This window comes from Colobus angolensis, unplaced genomic scaffold (assembly GCF_000951035.1).
Source record: "Colobus angolensis palliatus isolate OR3802 unplaced genomic scaffold, Cang.pa_1.0 Scaffold124, whole genome shotgun sequence".
NCBI classification, from domain to species: domain Eukaryota; kingdom Metazoa; phylum Chordata; class Mammalia; order Primates; family Cercopithecidae; genus Colobus; species Colobus angolensis.
The window spans coordinates 6,559,994-6,587,063 of NW_012113586.1; the positions used below are offsets into that span (position 1 = coordinate 6,559,994).

General features: G+C 38.9%; 1 protein-coding gene across 3 annotated transcripts in view; it reads right to left on the reverse strand.

The window, feature by feature from the left end:
- Positions 1 to 5,106: 5,106 nt before the first annotated feature.
- The window catches only part of HIPK1 (homeodomain interacting protein kinase 1), a 47,973-nt gene continuing 26,009 nt past the window's right edge, over positions 5,107 to 27,070 (reverse strand). For 2 of the 3 annotated variants that reach the window (XM_011933127.1, XM_011933128.1), the window contains 14 exons: positions 26,713 to 26,836; positions 24,874 to 24,993; positions 23,993 to 24,079; positions 22,833 to 23,017; positions 22,365 to 22,527; positions 21,369 to 21,594; positions 16,927 to 17,048; positions 15,855 to 15,989; positions 13,077 to 13,219; positions 11,093 to 11,275; positions 10,395 to 10,601; positions 8,866 to 9,107; positions 7,104 to 7,234; positions 5,107 to 6,049 (listed from right to left, as the gene is read on the reverse strand). In XM_011933127.1, the coding sequence (XP_011788517.1) occupies positions 5,561 to 6,049; positions 7,104 to 7,234; positions 8,866 to 9,107; positions 10,395 to 10,601; positions 11,093 to 11,275; positions 13,077 to 13,219; positions 15,855 to 15,989; positions 16,927 to 17,048; positions 21,369 to 21,594; positions 22,365 to 22,527; positions 22,833 to 23,017; positions 23,993 to 24,079; positions 24,874 to 24,993; positions 26,713 to 26,836 (2,557 nt within the window). In that variant the 3' untranslated portion in view covers positions 5,107 to 5,560. Of the gene's footprint in view, positions 6,050 to 7,103; positions 7,235 to 8,865; positions 9,108 to 10,394; positions 10,602 to 11,092; positions 11,276 to 13,076; positions 13,220 to 15,854; positions 15,990 to 16,926; positions 17,049 to 21,368; positions 21,595 to 22,364; positions 22,528 to 22,832; positions 23,018 to 23,992; positions 24,080 to 24,873; positions 25,019 to 25,705; positions 25,757 to 26,712; positions 26,837 to 27,070 lie in introns of those variants that run through there. The other variant, XM_011933129.1, reaches the window with a different exon arrangement.

Genomic DNA, 27,070 nt, shown 5'->3' on the forward strand with positions numbered 1-27,070 from the left:
CAGGAAAAAAAAGGCCCAAGTGGTCAAGCCCAACTTATTCTAAAGCTCATTGGCGCCACCTTGTGCTAAGCACCTAGTGTCATCTCTCATGATTAATATAGAAACTAAGGTTTAGACGTCACCCCACGAGGAAAATTTTCCACAAAAGCCAAATATACTGAATTTACAGGGGTTTTCACCACTAAAATGTAGATTTCCCCCAAGACTATCCAATTACTATTTTGGATAGGCTTGGATTGGCTATGCAAATATCTCTCTGATTTAGCCCAAGTAAGAAAATATAACTGAGATTAAAAAAAAAAAAAAAGAGGTCACTGAGAAGTTAGTAAATTAACTCTTGATTGTCTGGAAGTAAGGCTGACAGCAGCGCTGTTTTACATGGCTTTCCTTTGCTTGAAAGAGGCCAGGTATATTCTCTCACCAAAACTGAGGAGTGTTCAATGAGTTCACATTAATTTACTATACATTCATTTATTGCGGGGGGGTGGGCAGAATCTGAAATGCATATACATATATGTATGTTGTTGCAGTCTAAATCAGTGTATTCTGACCCCCTTACCACTGGGATAAAAGACTGTTGGTTATTTCTCTCGGTTGTGGTCCAAAAGGGTATTTCTGAGTGTTTCTCATTTCCATACCCCAACTAAGGCAGCAGGAGCATCCAAAATGAATTAATGGCCACCATAAGGTAGACATGGCCTGACACACAGGTCCAAAAAATAAAAATCAAATAGAGCATTTACTCAGAGACCTGCAGTCATTAATCCAAACAACCCCCTATTTCTTTATCGGGAGAAATTCTACTCACTTTAAAATCAAGAGAATCTGATCAGAGAGGTTCCTTCTCTAAAAAGGACCATGACTCTTAACAGTACAACTTGAAAGGAGGGGAAAAATAGCAGCTTCCTGTGGTGACTCATCTTTTCATTCTGCTACTATTTGGCAAAATATACTAGGAAACAAAGCTTAATTAGCCTGTCTCAGATGTCTTCTACCTCTTTCAAAGGGTCAGATCCAGATGATGTGAAGTAAGGGCCCTGGACACTGCATTCTTGGGACGTATTCCCTGCCAAACCCTATTCATTTCCAGTATGGAGATTTGTATGAAGAATGAAATTGTCTCTAGTACTCTACTGATGTTCAAATATAATATGCTTAGCCACTTTCAAAGACGTCATTTATTGATCCCCTTTATAGCCTATAACAGAAGTCAAAAACAGCCACGATTCAGAAAATTTACCCATTTTATTGATGCATTACAATTGCTCTACATTTTACCATATTATGTAGAAAATACTGAAAATACAAGCTACTTTGTAAAACCAAAGACAAACATTGAATCCAAAGATAAACTATGTTTTACACAATGGACCCTTTTCCCATAGTTAGTATTAAATTTTAAATATCTATTTCTTTTGTTAAAATGATTATTTTACATACTCCCTAAGTACATCTGCATTACAAACATAGCTCAGTAATTCTCAGAAACTATCTGTTTCTAGAGGCTTGTTGTAAAAGAAAGCGCACAACCAAAAAAAGGGAGAAAGCAAAAAAAGTTTAAATCACACACAATAACTAGCATATCAAATACATTTAATAAAGTAGGAATTCCATTGCAATATCAAGGATTCAAAGCAGAAATACTAACATTACATATAATGTACATATAATGTACTGCTACATGTAGTGAGATTATTTTTCAAGCTGAATTGAAACCACACATTATATAAAGTTTAGCAACAAACAACCATGTAGACATGCTGCACCATCTATCAGTTTAAAAAAAAAAAAATCAAAATAGGAAGCAGGCTCGGGCCACTCCTGTCACTGAGAGGCAATTTCATTTCCTATCCTAAAACAAACCATCTCAACTAGTGAATTTTTGCATAATAATGCTGAATAAAACACACATTACTGTGCTTGCCTGGCCAAGGGCAGTCAAGCTTAGCCCCTCTAGTGGAGGACAATGGATGAGCAATCACAAAAGCAGGCTCAGAATGGCCAGAACTGTTTGAAATGGAGTTCTTATTCCTGGGGTTGGTATTTCAGCTGAGCACTGAAAATAATATCACCTCCTGGGAGCTATTAAAAACTCTGGAGTGACCAAGTGTCCCTATGAACCCAGAGTGGCTACACTGAACCGTTCCCCGCTTCTTCTCTCACCTGGAAAGGAAGAAGCTGGAAATGCAAGTTCGGAGAGAAGACTTAAAGCCTTAAGCTGGTTTGAGGTCAGGTCACTGTGACCCAGGCCAGCTGCTCACTAAATTCACTGGGCTTCCTCCCTTCCTGTCAGGGCCAACAATGTTAAGCCCCAGGGACAGAATCTAAAGCCACATTGAGCACATACATACACATTCAGCAGACACAGGTGGATTTTTATGTTGGAAAATCGGAAATGCCAGTTTGCAGACTAAGACTGAAAAATCTCTAAAGTTTTTAAAGCCACACTGCTAGTCAAGTGATTAAGGTAACAATACAAGCTCTTGGTATTATCCTTTTCTATGGAGTTTAGACTCCTACCTTAAGTGGTATCTGCCTATTGGACTGGGGGCAGGAATGTGGTTTGGTTTTGTTTCCTGCATCTCATTTCTTACAAAAACAACAAATCTTGTCCCTTATAGAAAAAAGGCAAGGAACAAAAAATCTGTCCTTTAGAAACCAGACCTGTGTTCCAACAAGAAAATCAGAATGTGCTTGGCAAAAAGGAGACACAAAGATCACACATGTTGACCAGAAAACTGTATGACACTAGTGACAGAAATTATATAAACTGCTTGGCTATCTTGACCAATATAGTGCTGAAAACACAACTCAATATAATGATTTTTAAAAATAAAGAAAACACAACATGTTCCTGGTAGGCTGTACTGACTACCTGCCCCATCTTGGAAGCCCTTACTCCTTACAATGAAGAAACTCCAAATACTTTGACAGCTCCTCGGTGTTCAACCTGGTACAGAGCTGGCTGACCAGGCTCCATGAAATCTCCCATCTCCATCCTGCACCTCCTTGACACCATCTCTATCTACATAGAACCAGTCCTAAAATTATATCTCAAATATATCATTTTCAATTCAGATGGAACACACCTGTATTTTAGGATTAACCTTCTTTCCCCAAATCCTTTATGGGCAGGAATGTCCCCATCCCCAGTACCTTCTACTTGACCCAGATCCATGCAGGAGCTGAGAGTACCAGGACAATTTCACAGCTTGAAGGGCCCCAAGACTCTACAAGCTGTTAAAAAAGAAACCTCAAAAGCCTCAATGACTCAACAGGCTTTGGTTCCTTCTCTATATTCTTCACCAGCTAAGAAACCTTTCTGTGAGCTCCTTGTCACCAGCGGCACCACAAAACTCCTCCTCATAGTGTGGGGACACGGTAAGCAATACAATAGGCTCTTTGGTATAAACTCATCTGTTATATGTTTTTTCAACAAGCAAATATTTTACTAGGAATGTCAACTATTTGCAGGAAGGACTGCCACATGGGAAAAGGAAAAAAAAAAAAATTCATTCTAAAAGTGATTGCACATACTTTAAAAGAATGCATATTTAATATTGGCTTGACTCCTCTCACCTGCTTCCTGAATTCTCACAGAAGCAAAGTAGCAATGCACAGTGAGAGAGCCACATGGGGAAAATGCTTCTGTGAGAACTCAGCTGAGAATCCAAAATGGAAAGGGGTAGAGGTGGTGGTAAAGGAGAAAAGCTGCTGTTTTTATTTTTCAATGTTGGCAGAGAAACTGAGAACAATGCATTTACACAACACAGCTACTAATCCTGTTCTGATAAATCCCGTGAACAATTTAGGGTCCCCGGGGGCTTGCTGGTCCATCCTAAGGCAAGCTCACTGTAAACTCTATTAACCACTACATTATCATATAAGGCACTACAATAAGGGAAGGAGGGAGAAAAGGAAGGAAGAGACACACACTGAAAAACTCCTCACCAGACACACCTGTGCAAAACAATTCCAAGGGTCTCCTCTCCTTGCAGGCAATGCCCCTGCTCATTCAGCACTACAGTAATATGCTCTAATATAATTGCAATTAGTTCACATACATTCCAACAAGTATCAGTTCATTTTGGTTTAAATACAACGGAGACATCAATTCATCTCCCGGGTAACACTGGAGGATCACATACACACTAAGTACACAATTCAAGTGTAATCACTACACATTTGATTACAAATAACATTTTGGGTTAGCAGGAAAAATTGCTTGTTATATTTTTCTAATCAATATGTACATATTTAATTATGTAAAATATTAAAACACCACCATTACAAAACTTCTAAAATATTTTTAAATTCAGTAATAAATTTTTAAAATATTTTTTGCAATTCCTACATGCACTTATTGTATAAGTCTTAATAAGAGAGCATTCAATTTGCTGCTGGCATACAAAGGAAGCTACTTTAAAGTATAAAAGCTATACACAAGAAATGTTCTTATCTGGTTTCAGGTTTTTTTAGCTTTCTCCCCAAACAAATCACATAAAACAGAAGGGAGAGATGAGCAAAACACAGAGGTGTAATATTGAAAATTCATACTAATCTTTAGGCAAAGCTCATCAATGCCAGTATCTCATAATAGACAGAGATTTTGCATATAATAAAACAACCACCACCATATAATAATAACCACCTTAATGGCTTTTACAGTAAAAAAATTTAAGCTGAATCAGAGAGAGAAAGACTTTTAAAAAATAATTTAAAAAAGAATTCATGGTGCTTCATTTAAAAAGAATACTTGGTGTTTTCACACAGATACGGATTCTCTCACATTAAGTTACCAGCAAATGGTGAGCTGCCTTTTAAACACTACTTTATAACACACACAGGAGCAATTGAGAGAATCCCAATAGTAACATAGAGTAATACGTCACCAGTTTTGCAAAAATAACAATTACCCATTAAGTATAATATGACATTAAAACAAAACTGAAACTCTGTAAGTTTAAATGTCCAATAAACAAAGATGAGATTTTGAGGAGAAATGCCTGATAGTAAAAATACAGACTTGTGTAAGCTGCTTTTAAAATAAAATAGGCAAGTAAGTCTGAGTTTATAAACAAACAAAAAGTAATGGTTTTTATTTTCTTGTCATCAGATTTCAACTCCTTCTATCAGCATTTTTCCTGACCAGCAATCACAATAACACAAAACGAAATAAAGAGGGGCTTCACTTGTTTTTAAAAGCATTTATAGAAATCAAGTCAGAGAGACAAAATATTTTTCAGAGGGTAACTTCACAACAATCTCTCTCCCTTGGTAACTGCAGAAGATGGGCATCTGAACTCTTCCAAGTACCAAAATTGCTGTCACAAAAATAAAGAATTTAAAAATAGGGCAAACTTTGGGAGACTACAACAATGCAGTCAACACTGAGACAGGTTCCCCCAGAGAAAAACTTTCTGCTTCAGTGGGCCCCTGCAGAACAAGTTGCTGGCTAAGAAGTTTCAAGAGGGTAAAGGAGGATCTCACCGTAGCCCAATATTAAGAACTCAGGGCCAGGAGAAGGTAGCCATGACTCCTCCTCCCTCACGCTCACCAACTATAAGTAGGAATACTGGCTGATCTTGGTAGGACTCAGCGGGTATCCAGTGTAAATTGTTGAGCCTCGGGAAGACCCAATGTAGGATTGGGTGGCAAACTGGTGTTGGTACTGAGCCGGGGCCACGCTGGCAGAAGTGAGGAGGCTGGGCCCAACACTGACAGGGACCTGGTGCACCAAAGTGCTAGGGTGAGTGGTATAGGCTGCAGCATGCCTTGAGGAACCCTGTGGGGAGAAAAGATGAGCAATGGAGCTGGTTGAGCCCAGTGCAGCAGCAGAAGTGGGGGCAGCATACGTATACAGATGAGCCTGGCTTGGCAGGTGAGCAGGCGCTGGGGCAAGGTGTGGGTGCCCCGTAGAGTGTAGCGGGCTGCCATGCTGGAAGGTGTAGGGCGCTTGGGAGAGAGGGGCCACAAACGCTTGCTGCCTGCGGGGGGCTGGGTTGCTGCTTCTCTCCTGCGAGGTTGGAGCCGCCGATGACTGCTGGTTCTGGAAGAAAGAAGGAAGTGAGGAATCTTGAGGTCACTCTGGTTCAGGGCACGAAAGGCCAAGTTAAGAGCTCAGGTCCTGACTTGTACTGTTTCCGAATGGGTATAGCACATAAGCTCCCAGACTGGCATTGAAAGCTGTCAGAAATCAGCCACCCCTCCCTCTGCCTCTTAGCAAGATAGATCCTAACCTGGCTCAGGTAGCAGCAGTTTGCTTATAAGTATGATAGGAAGAGGGAGAATCAAGAGACCACAGGGTTCCCCACTCCTGCAATTTAATAACTGGTGACTCAACTCACCCTATTCTGGCATCAGTAAATTTGAATTTTTCCTAACCTTTATTTCTTACCATTGCTTTCTTTTGTTCTTCTCCTCTAAGTTCTTCACACCCCTCTTGAAATGTGGAGCCTAAAATACATACACTAACTCAAACTTACATTTTCACTTGCATGTGCTCTCTCTCACACACCCTCATATTGAACTTTCTCACTACTGGTGGACATCATACAAGCACTCGAATTTTAGCCTCTAAGAATGAACACAAATCAGGTAATGAGAGAAGTAGAAGGGTGGGTTGGGGCAGGGGGTGTTCGGAGAGTGGGGAAGTCCCAAATTCCAGACTTCAGCAACAAGCAGGACCTAGAACCAATTGAATTTGGTGGCCAGTAAGCTTTTCAGTCTCTTGACTCAAGTAAACAAGGTAAGGATCAGCTTACTTACGGCCTGGGGGATAAAGAGAATCTGATCTCAAAGCATATGCCTATCACAGACATGGTTAAACTTCCCAGGCTCTTTCTAAATCCCAGACGTTTCTCTAACCTTCCAGGGTAGACTTAGGGAGGTTTGATGGAAAACCTAGAATGTACATCCTGAACACAAAGAGTGAATGATGAGATGCAGCACATGCGGTACGACATAAGCCATAGAACACAAAATTATTTGACACAAAAGGGGCTGCATTTGGCTTTATTCAGCATCCAGCCAGAAGCAGGGTTCTCCAGAAAGCTAACAACAGTGCAGGGCCCAAAGAGAAGGCAGTAGCCCGTAGCGCTTACCTGGCTAAGGTTGAGTGGCTGTGCTGCACCGGTCCCCCCGCGTTGAGCTCGATACCCTGTGGGGGTGATACAGCATCCAGATGACTGCCCACTCACTGAAGCTACTGGCTTGGTCTTATTGCTCAGGAGACCTAAAAAAGCATCAGGCTTAATAGTTATGAGTAGACATCACTGAGCTAACCACAGATGGCATCATATTAATTAGTCCACATTTGTATGTAGTTTGCAAGCGTTAAGGTCTCATGTATGTCTTACTTCCTCAATTCTATTTACCCTAGAAGAAAATAACCTGTATCACTCACTTCTTTTCTGTCTTGGCACAAATCTCCACATAGGAGATTTGTTCACTTAAATCAATATTATAAATATTATAACTATAATCTCTTTGTTATATACAAGGAAGGACTGGAAATACAAATATGCTAAGACACCATCCCTGTCTCTAAGAGTTTATAGTTTTATGTAGGAAGGGATTAAACAAGCACAGAAATGACAATATGAAGCTGAGAAAGCTATTGGTAATTCTTAGGATATTAAAGTGTCAAGAGGGTTTAAAAGAAGGCAAAATTATATCTCGGGCACTTACTGTCTTCAAATTCTAAGAAATTACAGGACAGCTGAATGTGAAATTTTGCTTGCTTCTGTGTTCCCATTAGGAAAACCAGAGCATCCATTCAGTGTTTCATGTGATAGCCTATATTCTCTGGACCCAAGAGCGCATGGAGGTCCTAATAATTCTGTTCAGTAGCCTGGCATCAGGAAGCTTTCTCCCTTGTCTGCAATGGGACAACTGTCTACTTCTGAAAAGAATCACACAGAGGCGTAACACAATACCCTCAAATTATAACCCTGTTTATGTCTATGGCAGTAAGATAATACATAATAAAACATAATTTTTACAGGTATGGCCCAGGTTTATGTTGATACCTAAACTTCACCAGCCCCTTTCTTGGTATGAAGTTGTCACTGAAAAGCAGCTGCCTTGACAAGACTACATTGCCTGGGCTCACTTGCATCTAGGTGGGGCCATGTGAGAAGTATTCACTATTTCCACTTATTTCCAGGCTAAAGAGATTAAACCATGTGTGTGCCTCCTTCAAACTTTCTCCTTCTGACTGGATGCTCAGGAATCAAACACTTGTACCAAGAAGTTATATGAGAGAGAAGTAAAATTCTACTATGTTATGCTACAAAAATCTAGGATTTGTTACTGCAGCTACTATTACCCAACTAACACAATAACTGAACCAGGGAGCCTAAGTCCAGTATGTATCAGAGCAAAGAAGATGGAAGTAATTGGGTTGGTAATAAAACCAACAAAAGCATCACTGCTATGACACTGGGTGAGAAAAAAAATCTAAAGAATATAACTGTTTTCCAAAACACTTTTGTAGTCATTTTCAGTATTATCAAGTCCTGTCTACATCTCGATTGCCAAATTCAAATCATCTATGGCAAACCTAATTGCCTAATACTTCTGGCAATATCACACGTCTTGTCTGCTTTCTCCCATCAGCACTGAATGTGTTTCTGAGATTGCAATCTCATTTGTGCATTAATCCAAGCAAAATAAACACAGGAAGATAAAGTGATGGCCAAAAATAATTTCACATTGTGCAGGGAACTGATTTCTGAATTAAGGACTCTTTAAGAATGCCTACACCACTGGTCTCTACCACTGACATAGGTGGATTATGGCAAAAATATTTAAGCATACACACATCAAAGGAGAATTCAACTCAAGTTGTGAAGATACACTTACCTGAGGCCTGGGTTGCTACAGTGCAGTCACCAAGCTGAGTTTTCAGTGGAGGCACAATGATGGTGCGGGTGCCAGTGCCATCTGCCACAACTCTGCCAGGCCCCGCCAAAACGGGTCCACTATTGCCTCGGAGAGCACTCAGGGTATCAGTGGAATAAGGGCTGCTCAAAGAAGAGTCAGAGTCTGGAGAATCATTGACAGTGACATAACTGATGACATTAGACCTTGGCTTCATGCTAGAGCTGAGGAAAAGAAAAATACATGAAAATTGAATTGTTCTTTTTTGTGTGTGTGACAGGGTCTTGTTCTGTCACCCAGGCTGGAGTGCAGTGGAGTGATCACAGTTTGCTGCAACCTCAACCTCCTGGGCTCAAGCTATTCTCCCATCTGAGCCTCCCAAGTAGCTGGGACTATAGGTGTGTACCACCATGCCCAACTGTTTTTATCTTTTGTAGTGATGAGATCTCACAATGTTTCCCAGGCTTGTCACAAATTCCTGGGCTCAAGTGACTTCCTGCTTTGGCCTCCCAAAGTAGCCACCATATCAAGCTTCAATTGCCCTTTTAAGCAATGTTTCTTAGATGATCTGTCTCTGGTTCTCCCATGATAACAATGATGATAAAGATGGTAATAATAAAGGTAATATTAGCAGCAGTTAACTTCTGAGTACTTACGTATCAAGCACTACTCTCATGCTCTACATACATCTCACTGAATCCTTACAACAATCCTATGAAGTAGGTACTATTAACACCATTTTGCAGATGAGGGAACTAAGGAATAGGGAGATGAGGAACTTGCCCAGGGTCACACAAGAAGTGATGAGTGGTGAAGACAGGATTCAGACCCAGGACAGAATGACTTCAGAGTCCACACCTCTAACACCTCCTGCATATTGCTTCTACCATCTTATAATTGGTCCTTTTGAACTAACAGGCTCTAAATTCATTCGAAATTTTCTCTTCCAAGTTCACTTAAACTTCATTTACGTATGACTCTGTAAAGTCTCCTAAGTTACTTTCATGTGTGAATCCTACCTTCTCAGGTAAAAGCAAGAGGTCATTCCCTCTTCTGTATGCCCAACACCAAAACCCCCATCGAAGGCCATGCTTCCAAAATACCTTTTTCTTCGGCCCTTTTTTTGGGGTGGGGGTGGAAGGGGATGCAGTCTTGCTCTGTCACTCAGGCTGGAGTACAGTGGCATGATCTCAGCTCACTGAAACCTCTGCCTCCTGGGTTCAAGTGATTCTCCTGCCTCAGCCTCCCTAGTAGCTGGGATACAAACATGTGCTACCACGCCCTGCTAATTTTTGTATGTTGAGTAAAGACAGGGTGTTGCCATGTTGGCCAGGCTGGTGTTGAACTCCTGACCTCCGGTGATCTTCTGGCCTCAAGCTCCCAAAGTGCTGGGATTACAGGCGTGAGCCACCGTGCCCTGCTGGTCCTTTCTTTCACAGGCCAAACTGGGACCACTTGCCTGAAGCCAACAGTCTAAGACCAACAGAGCCAGGAACTATTCATTATCTTACCTACTGGGCTTGTATTTGTTGTCCTCTTCCTCATCAGTGTCACTTCGGATAGTGATGACACTCACAGGAGGGCTGGGAGTATCTGGAATGATGATGGGCTGATGCTGATCCTGGACAGGGACTAAGGAATTATAAGAAGATGTGGTGCGAAGGGGACTGCTCCCAACCAGAGAATAGACTTGGGAAGGCAGAACATCTAGAGAGGACCTGTAGGAAAAGTTCACATGGAAAGATGATTCAGTCCTTGGCCTTCCAAATTGTACATCTTTTCCCCAGACTGCTTTCCAATTTACTCGTTGATTCCTTTTTACATAATCATTAAGCAAATACATTTAACTATACAAGTTCCAATGAAAATAAGCACCATGCTGGCAAGAGTTTCCAGGGACAAGAACACCAAAATACAGAAGACATTTTACTTTTATGAGTCCTTTATCCCAGGACTAAATTTCACTCTGTAAAGTAAAATAAAAACAACATAAAATGCCCCAGATTCAAAGTGGCAGCAGAGAGAAAGGACCATCATAACCAGGACACACCTGGTGTACATGTGCAGATGAAATGATTTGCTCTTCCTCAATTTGGCAGCGACTTGTTGCTTCATATCTATATGATATGTCTATAAAATATTCCAAATGCAAGGCAACATATCTCTCAAATTGGCACAGTTTTAACTATCAGCTGTAACACAGACTCACTTGGAAGAGACTGGAGCTGACTGCTTATTCTTCTTCGAAGGGAGGGAACTGGATTGCTGTTGTCTGACAACATGGGCAACACCAACATTCAGAGGCTGAGCAGTGGCCAGTGTCACATGGTTAGTCAGCAAGGATGGCTGCTGCATGATAGTGCTGTACTGGTTGCCATGAGAGTGGGCATTCCTGTACCAACAGAAAGAAAGAGAGAAGAGTGAATTCCAAAACCACTGAAGAATCAGGACCAAACAGACATCAAAAGCAATTAGCCAAAATGCAGCTGCATTTATTTTTTTAAAGTTGAGTACCTACCATCTGATAAGGGATTAATAACCGGAATATGTAAGCAGCTCAAACAACTCTATGGAAAAAAAATCTAATAATACGATCAAAAAATGGGCAAAATATTTGAATAGACATTTTCCAAAAGATGATTTACAAATGACAAACAGGCATATGAAAAGGTGCTCAACATCTCTGATCATTAGAGAAATGCAGATCAAAACTGCAATAAGATATTATCTCACCCCAGTTAAAATGGCTTATATCCAAAAGACAAGCAATAATAAACGCTGCCAAGGATGTGGAGAAAAGGGAACAACTGTACACAGTAGGAATGTTAAGTTAGTACAACTATTATGGAGAACAGTTTGGAGGCTCCTGTAAAAACTAAAAATTGAGCTACCATACGATCCAGCAATCCCACTGCTGGGTATATACCCAAAAGAAAGGAAATAAGTATATCAAAGAGATATCTGCACTCCTATGTTGCAGCACTGTTCACAGTAAGATTTGGAAGAAGCCTAAGTGTCCATCAACAGATGAATGGATAAAGAAAATGTGGTACATACACACAATGGAGTACTATTCAGCCACAAAAAGAATGAGATCCTGTCATTTGCAACAACATGGATGGAACTCAAGTTCATTATGTTAAGTGAAATAAACCAGACACAGAAAGACAAACCACATGTTCTCACTTGTTTATGGGATCTAAAAATCAAAACAATTTAATTCATGGACATAGAGAGTAGGATGGTTACTGGCCGGGCGCGGTGGCTCAAGCCTGTAATCCCAGCACTTTGGGAGGCCGAGACGGGCGGATCACGAGGTCAGGAGATCGAGACCATCCTGGCTAACACAGTGAAACCCCGTCTCTACTAAAAAATTCCAAAAAACTAGCCGGGCGAGGTGGCGGGCGCCTGTAGTCCCAGCTACTCGGGAGGCTGAGGCAGGAGAATGGCGTAAACCCAGGAGGCGGAGCTTGCAGTGAGCTGAGGTCCGGCCATTGCACTCCAGACTGGGCGACAGAGCGAGACTCCGTCTCAAAAAAAAAAAACAAAAAGAGAGTAGGATGGTTACCAGAGGCTGTTAAGAGTAGTGGAGGGTTAGTGAGGAGGTAGGGATGGTTAATGGGCACACACACACAAAAAAGAATAAGACCTACTATTTGATAGCAGAATAGGTGACTACAGTCAGTAATAACTTAATTGCACATTTTAAAATGACTTGAGTGTAACTGGATTGTTTGTAACTCAAAGGATAAACGCTTGAGGGGATGGACACCCCATTCTCCATGATGTGCTTATTTCACATTGCATGCCTGTGTCAAAATATCTCATGTACCCCATAAACATACATACCTACTATGTAACCATAAAAATTAAAAAAAAAAAAAAGGATTTTCATTATAAAAAATAAAGTTGGGGACCTAGATTATCAGGCTTTAGGATCTCACTGTATGGTTTCTAATCACTTAAGACTCTCTTTAAAAAATCTAGAAGAAATGATTCTTAAGAACCTATTGCTTTCCTATATTCAAAGTTTACTTATAACACCGTCTCCTAGCCTGACATGGGTTCTTAAAGGATTCCAACAGAGTCAAATTTTCCTTTATTTTCTTACTAGTCTCTCTCCTTATTATCAAGTGCTCCCACCCTATGGGATCTGCCCTTACAAATCTCCCAGAGTAACACAGGACACTTGCCTCCAGTCGGCTAGCTGCTGGCCACTCCCCATGGCCTCTGGAATCATTGCTGTGGGCTGCACAGAGTTGTGTAGAGCTACCCCAGGCAACTGTTGCCAAGTTGAAGGCAGGAGAATTTGCTGAGTCCCTCCAGGCCACGCCTGCTATAAGGAAACACACACAAAAAACATCCAGACTTGATTCATTCTTGGCTTTTTCTTCTGTTTTTTTAAAGAAAGAAAAATTCGTATCTTAAAAGAAGTTGTTTGTAGATTGTTAACTTGCAGAGATTAAAAAAGAAAGGTCAGAGGGGCTCAAAGCTACAAGTCTTATGAATGGGGAAAGAAAACATACTGCTTTCTTTCACCCACCCCCATAACCTGACCACCCTGGTATTAAAGAAAAGAAGATCCCTGCGGTTAAGAGCTCCTATTATACTGTAGAGAAAAGGAGTCTGAAGGTTCAGAGATAAGAGCTGGTTAAATGCTGGAGTTTCATTTTTGCAAAAATTCTAAAATATATCCCTAGAAAGAGTTAAGAGGACTCCCTGGAGATTAAAAATTTTTTAATCTGACTGCCAATCAGATAAGATATCAGATCAATTCAACCCATAAAACAAAGGGCAGAGCCGTTCCCTTTTTTCAAAGGGTAGTACTTGGAAAATGGAGCCAGATATGGATGACCAAAGGCCTAATCCTTTTGGGAAAAAAAATCTTACGCCAGCAAGAAAAAGCTAACTTCATCATTTATAGCCACATAATAGAATTTCAAAATAAGGTTAAAAGTAAGATGTTTGTGAAACAGATGCAGAAAGCATCATAACTTTGTTCCTAATAGTTACCTAAAATATGTTTTTATGTATCATTTGCAGGAATATTTCCACATAAAAACTAATCACTACAAGAAAATGCATGATTTCTAGTTTTTAAAAAGCCACGTCACTTGCAATAAACTGAGCAACAAATGTTTTCTGTACTTCTTCCTCACAGAAATTCTGGCATTTTTTGAAAAAAAAAATGGAAACAGATTTGGAAGTTTCCTTTTTAAACTTGAATTCTGCAGTACGATTACCTACAATGCCTGGGTACATATGGTTCTGTTTCTTGAATTTCAAATTGCAAGGCCATCAACACACTGTTTTAAAAATATTTCTGCAAGTAACAGATCCACTCGTTACAAATACTGGTTCCAAACAAGAAGCCTTCAAAGCAGAGAAACTGCAAACACGTCTGCTACCATAAGCAGAATTTAAAACAAAACAAAACAAAACAAAAAATAAAAGAAGTATGTTAAGTCACACCATGCGTCTTTCCATAAGCCAACACCTGCACAAGACAAAGCATGTAGTTTAATACAAAGCAAGAAATAACATTCCAACGTGAGGCAGAAATCTGGCGTTCCAAGCGACGAACTGTTTTGACAGAGGAAGAACAAAAATATGCAAAGCTTAGCAAATGGCTAGCGCAAACTTAAGAGAAGCAGCAAAGGAGAAGTGTCAACTAGCATTCCAACCTCGAAACTACAGATGAGTGAGTTAAAACCAGCGGCTTGGATCAGTCGAGTTGGAAATATACCTGACTCCCTCACACTCAGGTTTTATGCTCACAAGAAAATTAATCTGGAAGCGACAAACACTTTTAAACTGAAAACCAAATTCCAACCAAAGTATGTGTCTGGAAGTGTTTTCACTCACATGAATACTTAAGAAACAACAAAAGAAATTAAAGCAACTTTGAAAACAGAGAAATAACAGGATTCAATAGTGCCTTTCAGGTTTTTGGATGCTTACCTAATTTTAAATTTCAAATGATAAAATGCTGGATATCCAATAAACAATTCTAACTCCCCAAATAAACCAAAACACATCCAAAAAATCACTCTTAAGGTTACAAATCCTGAAACACACCTCAAAGTCTTGTTTGTTTTTTTCTATCTCTAAGTCCAATACTACAACTGCAGCTATATTAAGTAACTATTCCCCATGACTTTTAGTAACAAAGATATTGTATTTGCATATGTATTTGTGTAGTTTTTTGGCCATAATTTCAACATTTGTATAAAAACCTATTAGTAAAATAATTAATTCCTCCCCAAAACTCCTAAAAATGTGTTCACTTTTAATTTCAACCAACAATATGACCTCCAATATGATCTACATTCTAAAGGGAATATCTTTAAATGTAAGATATAAGCTGCCACTGATCATGAGTGGCAAAAAGAGCTATCTTCATATGTCCATAGAAAGATGGTTAATATCAACTGATAAAGCAATAAATTAAGAGCATCTTAAGCATTTCCACATGCAGAAAAGTTTTAAAACCTTAAAACAGCAAGAAAAGGAGAAAGCTACCTTGCCAAGGAGTTCAATTTTGGCCATCCGGGTACCTGTAGCTGAGCCAAATTAAAGGCCACTTCCTTCATGCTCAAGGATCAGAGGGTAAAAGATAAGGCAGAAAACAAGTAACAATGTTGAAGCTCTTCTGAGGCTATATTGAGAGCTTTTATCACACTAGGCTGGCAAAGAAGAATCAAGGGATCTGGCTCCTTACAGAACCACATAACCATCAGTCAGACAGTGCTACAGGAAATGTTGGGGAGGAAAACAATGAGACATTAAAAGATGTAGCAAGAACACAGCCACAAGATGGCACATGCTTCCATGCCCTCTGCAAAGACTAAGCTAAAAATTTTTTTGAAAAATAAACCAGAAAAAAACAGAACAAAAACAAACAGGAAAAAACAAAAAAGAAAGAAACCAAAGAAACTCCGTTAGTAACACAATCAAGTGAGGGGAATTACCAGTACAGCCGCAGTCTGTTCAACCAGCGCCGGCCGGCCGGCTGCGCAGCTCAGAGTAAAGGGCACCGCATACTGCGGTGTGATGGTGGCTACTTGAGGGTGGAGAGTTGCTACCATTAGTGGTGTACAGCTTCCCTGAAATGTAGATTAGGCAGGTGAGTGAAACAAACACGGAGGTAGGACATCTGGATTCAGAAGGGTTCTCATTCCCCCCAAGTTATTACTGATAACGAACAGTAATTTGATAGCACCTAAAATGCATATACCAAATACGACTTTCCCCCTTCAACTTTGTACAGCACTGGCCCACAAAGTCAAATGCCAATGGCCTAAAACAAAGAAATATAGGAATCCTCCTTGGGCTAGATTCAGGGTATCAGTTCTATGAAACAAAGATATTTATTAAGAATTCTTCCTCCTGTTCACAAAATAGGGTTTTTGGATTTGAGAATTTCCTATGTGTCATAGGCCACAAACATTTATATATAAAATATTAAAATATACTGTTTGTTGCTATTTAAATACTTCACTATTTTCTCTATCATCTTAGTCGAATGTTCCATAGCAAGTATAAAGTTTTAAAGCTTTCTACAGTCTGGTTAAACACAAGGAATGAAGGAATGTAATACGTGAAGAGGCATCCTGATGTGATCCAGCCTCTCAACTGTGATATTCTAAGAGTGGGCAAAAGGGACACAAACGGTGCAAAAGTGGAACCTTATATTTTAGAATCAAAATGCTGCATATATACTTATCTTTATATGAGCTCCAACATTTAAAAAACAACAACAACAAAAAAAAACACTTCATCCCGCAAAATTAAACTAAACTTACTCAGAAGACCATTTCTCAAGAATGTCTGGATATTTTTCCCTGCAAGTCTAAGGAAGACAATGGCACAGTTGCAATAGTGTTAGGAATGAGCATATTGTTCCATAGAGATGTTTCATTTTAAGTCCACTGAATCATGACCAAGAAAGATCTTAGAGTCAAACGAAATTTTCTAGGACAAAGTATCTGAATCTCAACAGTGTTTAGCAATATTGAGTATCCACATTGCTCTAGTTTTTACCTGCGTAAGAACGCCTGACTGAATCTGTAGTGGCTGAGCAGCTGGTGCCTGGGGTACAATTGGTACAGCATTATCCATCCTCACAGGGAATCCAGAATGCTTTGCTGTTGCTTGTAGTCCAGCTGTTGAAAACAGCATCACAGTTAAATAGTTTCGCTGGGTCTGGGAGTACTGTTTTAGATTATTTTGTTTTCAGCTTTTCTGTTCAAATAATCCACTATTCAGGTTTTAGTCCTAGACACTTAAAACAAAGAAGTTAGGCTGGGCGCAGTGGCTCAAGCCTGTAATCCCAGCACTTTGGGAGGCCGAGATGGGCGGATCACAAGGTCAGGAGATAGACACCATCCTGGCTAACACGGTGAAACCCCGTCTCTACTAAAAATACAAAAAACTAGCCGGGCGAGGTGGCGGGCGCCTGTAGTCCCAGCTACTCGGGAGGCTGAGGCAGGAGAATGGCGTAAACCCGGGAGGCGGAGCTTGCAGTGAGCTGAGATCCGGCCACTGCACTCCAGCCTGGGCGACAGAGCAAGACTCCATCCCAAAAAAAAAAAGAAGTTTCATTCACAGAAGTCTTGGAAGTTAAGAAAAGGGAGACTGTTCCCCTCAGGTTACGTTAATGGAAAGATGTTTGATATAGTGAGGGTTGGCTTAAAGGAATTCTAAATTTTTTTTATGCTACAAAATTTAAAACACAATATTCATCCCATTTCCATTAACAGTACAGGCAAAAACAAGCCTTCACTTAGTAAATTACATTCACTTTTTGTTTTTGTTTTTGTTTTTTTTTTTTTTGAGACAGAGTCTTGCTCTGTCACCCAGGCTGGAGTGCAGAGGTGTGATCTGGGCTCACTGCAACCTCTGCCTCCCAGGTTCAAGCGATTCTTCTGCCACAGCCTCCCAAGTAGCTGGGACTACAGGCGCATGCCACCACGCCCGTCTAATTTTTGTATTTTTAGTAGAGACAGGGTTTCACCATGTTGGCCAGGCTGGCCTCAAACTCTTGACCTCGTGATCTGCCCACCCTGGCCTCCCAAAGTGCTGGGATTACAGGTGTCAGCCACTGTGCCCAGCATTATTCACTTTTTAATCCCTAGGGGAAAAAAAAAACTTGATTTTAAAACTCTAATCTTTAAAAGCAAAGGCTTAAATATAACTTTTAGAGAATTAGATATTATGAAAAGCTCAATAATTTATAATCTAAGTTACCTTTTTATTTACACTTTTCCCCATTCCTCCAAAAATACAACCTAGTCCATAAATCAGACATATATTTTATCCTTAACCAGGCATGAACTGAAAAAATTATGCCTAGGATAAGAATATTTTAAAAGCAGACATTCTGGTTTATAGAAACTTTCTTCTACTTATTTTAGAAATCTACTCTTGTCATTGACATCTAACAGGGCTCTTTTGTAGTTAATGGACAGCTAAGAAAATCAAGAATTCTTCTTTGTAACAGTGCCTTTATAACAATGACCATGTCTTATTTTTTATTCATTATGCTCTTAGAACAAATGTTGAATAAATCTTTCCTACAAACAGATCTCCTTCTGGGGAAAAGCACAACTAAAGACAATTCTTTTTGCCAAGACTTGAGTGTCTTCAGTTGCTTCTGTACTTTATCAAAACTTGCAATATAAAGAATTTAAGTTTCTATTATACTTCCAACTCACTAATATCTGCAATTTTGTTAAGTAAGGATATAAAGATTTTAATTAAAGACTCCTTCAGTGACATTTTCTCAACTATCACCAACTAATTTCTCTTAATATTGCTATGGAGGTATCAAATGAGCATAACTCATAGACCTAATACTGCTGTTTTCAGCAAGTCAGTCTTCTAATTTTCCACTTCAGTAATTTATGAGTAATTTAATAACAGGCTGTCATAAAGAAAAATACAATCCAGCAATGTACAAAATAAGAGGGCATAGTAAAATCGGAATATCTTTTTAAGTTCTACTTGTATAAAAATAAAAAGTAACAAATTCATATATCAAGATTAAAAAGTTGCCAGCCATGCTTCATTAGGCAATGTTATCTAATAAGGCTAAGCCACACAAAATTCTTGCCTAAAGTAGGACATGGATACATGCCTAACTACAAGACATTGGTATTGTATAATAGCCTCCTACAAACTGGTAAAATTTAGGAGGAAATGTTTACTTCAGAAGCTCATCTATGGTCCCCGGGCGATAAAGCAAAAGTGACAAAATTATAGAATAGTAGTTACTACTAAGCAAAATGTGTATCTATTTTGGCCAACCAGGATAGTATGGAAAGTAGTATTTATAGTACTGACCTACAAATGTGATTCTAATGTATTAGACTGCTATTGTACTTTAGGCTGAGCCCAAAAGTGGGAACAAAGAATTTAACAAAAGGCAACACTGTTGGAAGGTTCTCCCTGGCTCCTGACCTAAAAAGGATTATAGTTTCATTTTTTGTTATTATTTTGTTTTACTGAACATAGTCCTTTAAATAAAGAACTGCCTAACTGATGAGGATCTATCCTCCTGTAAGTATAGGCATCTTGTAAAAAAACAGATGGTCCAAGAAAAGTGGGCAACCTGGAATAGACCATTGCTGCGCAGAAATGAGCAAATAGTGGTGGCTGGCAACTGAGGGGCAATGAGGAATAACATTTCAAAATACAGAAGCTATGAACTCCCCTGCCTGGGTTCAAATCATGGTTCTACAATTATTAGTTATAGGACTTTGGGCATATGAAGGAACCATGCTCAAAATTCTCATGTATAAATTGGAGATAATGACATTACCCTACCTCCTAGAATTGTTAGTGAAGATAAATTAATACATGTAAAAGCAGTTAGAACATTATCTGGCATATAATAATACATATCAGGCATCATCATCATCACCTTAATTTTAAAACTCCCTTTTCATTTGGAAAATTTTAAATATGCTCTACTAGCTCCTCAGGTTATTTATACTTCCTAGATAGGAAAAATGTCAAAGCTTATACTTACCTAATTATAGTAAAAAGGGTTATATCACTTTTCCCCTCTAACTTCTTTAGTTTACATTTTGTTTTGTTAAAGGAACTCAAAAGTTCTTCTGCTTCATCTCTTATCATCTGAGAAGCAGCAAAAAACTTCAGGGTCCCACATTTGAAAATTGTTCCAATGAAACTCTTTGGAAAAAGTGGTGAAAAAAGTGGCTAATCTGCTAAGCTCAGTGGAAGAATCACTCAACATACGACAACCCCAACTACAGAATTTACTATCATGAAGCATATGCAGAAAATGATTTGGTAAGTTAGGCTAAATGTGCATTTACGGATTTTGAATCTGTTCCTCCACTCTCCCTGTGGTTTCTCCCTGGTTTACATCGCTATTGCTCTCCTGTCCTCCTGGTAATCTCTCAGACTTCCCTAGCCAGCCCCTCTCTTCCTTCTGCTTGCTCCAACTCTGTCAGAAACCAAACAAACAAGAGAGTCACAGTCAATAAGTAATTGATGTAAAAAGGCAAAAATGCTACCTGCTTCTATGTAAAGTGTTATTTGAGACACCTGAATCCTGGTTTATTCTCACAGGGTACTGACACTGACCTTCTCTTGGGAAAGTCAAATGTGTCATTGGATTTTAGCCTTAAAGTTACATTCTTCTAAATGGCTTACCAAATGATTAAACACACATTTCCCATATACAGAAAAAAGAAACTGGACAGACTAGATTACAGAACAACAATGTGAAAATTAAGAAGGATGGGAATGTGAAAATTAAAATCGTATTGCAACACAGGGACTCAGCCTCCTCCTTCAGCTATTCTGTTCCTCTATTGACAGGAGTTTGCAGCAACTGTATGATTCATAAGCTGAAGAAGATAATCTTAATGCCTGCCCCACACAAGCACCTCAGCCTGTAGGATTTTTTAGTTCAGTAAATAATGATTGTTCTATCCTTAAGTAATTTAAGACATTTCCACATTCTTAAACATGGTATTTACATTTTACAATAAAATCACTTTTTATTGGGAACATAATTTTTATAATTTTTATAATTTTTATAAAAATTTATAAAAATTTTTATAATTTTTATAATACAGGAAATAAGATCCAATATTTAGCAATTCTGCTTACAACGAATTTTTTTCAAGTTGTACAGATTCTGCATATTGATAGATACATGCTTATACAAGACATATGACATTGACACAAGGACTCAATGGGCAAGAAACTGGTGTGAGGCAATTCAATTAAGGAAACATAAAGTGAGCTGTTATAATGCATCAGATAGCATCATAATTAGATAAATAGCCAATGTAAAAAGGGAAAATCCATTTTGTGATATCACCCAATTTTAGTTACCTTCATCATCAGAGACAGAGTTTAAACTTGTAAAGATCAGACTAAACAACTAGAGCTGCTGAAGCAGGTAGGTCTGATATAATACCATATGATACAGGAGTTTCCCCACTTACTTTGAAACGCAGGTGGACATACTATAAATGTCTGTTGGAATGGATCTGTCTGAGTGCAAATCTGGGTGGTTCCAGGCTGCAAGGAAACACCCTGCTGGGCAACTCCAGGAACTGGTGCAGCAGATGATGGGTACAAAGCTGACTGGTAGTTTAGTAGTGAGACATCTGAATTAGCCAGAGAAAGAGTAGCAGCTGCTGCAGTAGAACTGGAAGCTAGAACACTGGCCTAAAAACAAAAGGATTATATTTGTACACTTGTATTAAGTAGAGACACAATAATTTTACATATAGAGAATTTATCCAGAAAAACTTAGAATAATGTTTTAACATGTAATGTTAGCTGCCTCTGAAATAACTCTCTGCTTAAGAAACTTTCCCAGTCCCTAAATCGAAGGCATATTATAAGGTCAAATAAGCAAATAAAAAAAAGAATAGTTCTATGCTGGCTGTGGCTACACAAACCCCAACTACTTCTGAACAAAAATTGCCACATGGAAGATCTCACCAAATCTCATATGCTCTTCCATTAAAAAAGGACACTCAGTCAAGAAACTGGGAAGCTTACATCTTCAGAAACAAACCTAAATGTAAATATCACTGGCCAGCAAACAAATGCAAAACCACCCTTAAAGTTAATGATTGGAAACCTTTCAATACAGTAACAAGAGATATAAAATCCTTCTCCTAACAGGGAGAAAGTCATTTGGCTAAAGTTAGTACAACTAACAGCGGTAAGTAGTACAACAGTCAGACTCCATTTATTTGATGATGCTGAACATATGAGGGCATGGATTAGGCCTTTATATTTAACTTTAGTTAGCCTGTGCCTGGTAGGTATTATCAGTCTACCCTGTTTTCCATCAACTTTTGTCAAGTAGAGAATTTCTAAGAAGCAACAAGACCACCAAAACAAAAATTGGTTCTTTACCTTGCCCTGTATTCTTACTAGTTTCTATCCCACTTAAGCTTGAGTTTCCAAAATTATTTATTGAATACCTGATTGTGCACTGTATTGAGCTGATTGCTGAAGCTCATGGTTAGATTTGTGCTTGTATTTGGAGCAACATGTGTAGTGAAAGGACTCTTGATCTGACTCACTGTATCATACATGTGAACCCTCCGCTTGCAGATCTCCATGTTCTGAAAACAAGACTTAACACTGAAAAAGAGATTAAAGATTCATTAAATGAATGCTGAGATTTAAACAGCAAATAACTCAAGATGAACATGGATCAAAGTTTTTTTTCCCCACTTTCAGATAAAATAAATCAAGAATCTGTGTAATCATAGGGAAGAAAAATACACATCTAATTTTTATCTTATAATGTTTCAGTGAGAAAGAAAAGCACTGCTGAGCCAGATTTATAAGCACCAAAGTGGCTGGCTCATTTGATAGTGCTATTACTAAGGCAGTAACTCAACAAAGAACCACATGGCAAAAGCCCCAGAATATTCCATACTCACTGATTGCTATGTGGAAAATCCAAAAGGTGAGTCATTGTCACAAACTGATGGTTAAGAGTTTTTAGAGGGGTAATTCTCTTATCTGCATCAATTGTGAGCATTTTCTTTAAAAGATCAATGTATTCTCTTCGGTCTGCCTTCTCTGCCAACATGTCTGTTCCCTCTAGGTCTGTGGACATATTCACCTTCCAAAGAAAATTCAGAATTATACTTCTTCACTTAACGTTTAGCACTGACACTACATAGCTGCCTTCCCTCCAAACTATGTCTGTGTTTCCCTCCAAACTATGATCAAAAGAGAAACCCGGGGAAATTCTTTTTACGAAAGTGTAATCATTTTCACAGGAGGAAGCTCTTTTTATGCTGCTTAATTAAAATCTTCATCTAAATTTAGTGGTAGAAGAAAGCTAAACAATTTCTTGTCATTAAAAATTTGGGGGCTGGGCATGGTGGCTCATGCCTGTAATCCCAGCACTTTGGGAAGCCAAGGCAGGTGGATCACCTGAGGTCAGGAGTTCGAGGCCCAGCCTGGCCAATGTGGCGAAACCCGTCTCTACTAAAAAAATACAAAAATGAGCTGGGCATGGTGGCACATGCCTGTAATTCCAGCTACTTGGGAGGCTGAGGCAGGAGAATCGCTTGAACCCGGGATGGGGAGGTTGCAGTGAACTGAGATTATGCCACTGCACTCCAGCCCGGGCAATAGAGTAAGACTCTGTCTCAAAAAAAAAAAAAAAAAAAAAATTGGAACAAGTAGTTAAGCAATAGTGATTGTTACTACCTAAATATAAAAGTTTCTACTGTTGAAAAAATTAAGTAAGTGTGAAGTGTTCAGAGTTTGTAACATAATAGGTGCTCAATAAATATAGCTCTTAAGTATTTGAGAAAATGGGACAAGAAACTTTCAATAATATTTTAAAACACTGCTATGTAACAAGACCAGTTAAGTAAAAAGCAAGAGAGAAATATGTAATTCTAAAAATATACTTGGTTAGGATTTAAATGTTCCTTTAATACGTGGCAGAATATTAATGCATTTTTTATAAAAACTGAAAACAAATACTACAAAGATAACATTAAAATTGTCTTCAGTATAATCAAGAGAAGTGTGTCTCTGCTTAAAAATAAATGTCTGACTTTCTGAAACTTTCCGTACTCACCTGAGCCATATCATCTAAGCAATTAAAAATGTACTTCCGGGCTTCTTTTGATTTTATTCCAGTCTCCAGTTCATGTTCTTCAGGCGTCTATAAAATAAAGATTCTCCTCCTTAAATTCCATCTGTATGTTATTTTCACATTTTATTCAAAACTAAAGCCAGAATACAAGAGACAAGTGTGGTCACCCTGCCAACCAGAGATGGCAAACATGAAAGTAATTCACAACCAAAAAATCTTCCAGTGGACAGATGTGACTTTGATATCTAGCTACCCTTTCAACAGTGATAAAATAAACATGCAAGTAATGATACAGCACAGTTCCTGAAGAATGTCAGGTAAAAAGGGACACTACCATTATTCTCTTAAAGCTACTTTGAAATGAATTGATATCTCAAACGCTAACTGTTCAACAGGATCAGAGGCACAGTCACAGAGTTAGTCAAATTACTCAGATATTTCTGAACCTGACAGAGTAGGCTCAGAAGTAAAAAGCAGGTATTTGTTTCAAGAAAAAATATAGAAGTCCTGAATGTGGGCAGTTAGAAAATTATGTGATTTTATCACATTCATTGAGAATTCTCTAAAAATCAGTCATTACTAAATGTCTCTAGTCCTATCGCTTAATGGTGAGCACTACTCTCCAAACTTTCTATCAGCTGCGGATTGAACGTATACAAAATAACCTCAGCCAACTGAACTAGCACTTAATGTTTTGTTTTTCAACCAAGGATAAGGCCAAACAGGTACAAAGAAATACTTTTTCAAAATGTTTCCCCCTCTCCTGTCCCTCCTCTACCTGAAGAATTTAATAAACTTTGAATTCAAAGTCGGGGAGTGAGGGGTGGAGTATAGGAATCGTAAGGATAGTAGGGAAGACAGACCTTAAGCCTCCACAGTGGGTACCCCAAATTAGGATCTCTGTTGAAAAACCTGGTTGTTTTTGTTCCGGCACTGAGAAGATATTCAGCTGGCAAGCCTTGTGTTTGTGAAATATAACGAATCTGAAACATTAAAACCATTAAACATCTATTTGAAGTGAAAAGGGAAATTATTAAAGACTTTTACACCAAAACATTATTAACTTTAGGCAAAAGAAGAAATCAATTCTTTAATCAATACAACTGAAATTTATCTGTAAATACCTATATATACTAACCCATCCACTGCTACTGTATCCATTATTTACAAGGAAATCCAGTTTTGAAAATTTTGGCTATAATCTTTGCTTTTCCTGTTGACTTCTAATACTTCAAATCTGTGGAATCTACTACAACTCAGATAACTTCCTTTCTAAATCCTGTAACTGGAAACCAAAATACCACGCAGACATTGTAAATAAGGTAGAAGTATATTTATGGACATGTAAAGATATTTGACAATACAGACCAGGCATGGGGGCTCACACCTGTAATCCCAGTACTTTGGGAGGACAAGGCAGGAGAATAGCTTGAGCCCGGGAGTTTGAGACCACCCTAGGCTGATATAGCAAGATCCCTAACTCTACAAAAAATAAAAGAATTAGCCAAGCAAGGTAGCATGCACCTGTAGTCCCATCTATCTGGGAGGCTGAGGTGAGAGGATCGTTTAAGCCCAGGAGCCAGAGGCTACAGTAAGCTATGACCACGCCTACACGCCAGCCTGGGTGACTGAGCAAAACTGTCTCTACAAAAATAAAAACTTAAAAACAAACAAAAAAAAAGCTTGTGTACTTACTGTGTACCAGACACAGTGTTAGGAGCTGAGGATATACCAGTGATATGAAACAATCTCTACCCTCTATCATCATCATTTATGATTTTTTTAAAAATAAGAAGGCTGGGCACGGTGGCTCACACCTGTAATCCCAACACTTTGGGAGGCCAAGGCAGGTGGATCACCTGAAGTCAGGAGTTCAAGACCAGCCTGGCCAACATGGTGAAACCCCGTCTCTACTAAAAAATACAAAAATTAGCTGGTCGTGATGGCGGGCACCTGTAATCCCAGCCACTCGGGAGGCTGAGGCAGGAGAATTGCTTGAACCAGGGAGGCAGAGGTTGCAGTGAGCCGAGATCGCACTATTGCACTCCAGCCTGGGTGACAGAGCAAGACTCCATCTCAAAAAAAAAAACAAGAAATGAGAATTCACAATTTACTTCCATGGTAAAACATTTTCCTTTAATGGACAAATTCCTTAGGAAATTATAGTGTATCTCCTAAAGTTTGTCTATTTTGAGATACAGATCATCTATTACTACAACTCAGATGACTTCCTTTCTGAATCCTATCTTAGAGACTCAGTATGTCACAGCTTCTGGGACCTAAATTGTTTCAGTCTGAAGAAAGTACTTCAGTGTATCATGAGTAAAGGAAAATTATAATAGCTCTGAGTAAGTAGAAGTTCTCTTAAAATTCCAGTTCCTCATCCTTACTCTACTTTCCTAACTCACAAAGCACATTAGTTAATGAAAGTTAAGTCTCTAATAAATCATTACAGATCTAGCAAAGTATCAACTTTAAGTAATATAAAATTCTTCTTTTTATTATAGAATTGCAAACATACTTTAGCCTAAAAGGCAGGAAGAGAAAATTCTACTATTCTTTAAAAAGTTCTTTAGTAGTAATTGGACTACTCTTTCCCTATTATCTAAATACTTCAGTAGTACTTAGTACTTCTCTTTCTCTAGAATCTATTTCACAAGTAACTACTTGCATTCTATTTCCATCCAAATAAACACTTTTACCTGATCATATTCTGAAGCACCAGGATAAAGAGGCCATCCCAGGAACAGCTCAGCTATCACACAGCCCAGTGACCACATATCAATAGCTTCACAAAATGGTAACCCAAGAATAATTTCAGGAGCTCTAGCAAAGACAAAAAATATCAGATAAAAAAATAAACATTATTTGGGAAAATTAACTATATGACTAAGTCCTGTTTTAGTATTAGCTAAAGGAACATTTATTCAATTAAATGGAAGAAAAATCTTTGGTATACAATCTATCATCTGGGCCGGGCGCGGTGGCTCAAGCCTGTAATCCCAGCACTTTGGGAGGCCGAGACGGGCGGATCACGAGGTCAGGAGATCGAGACCATCC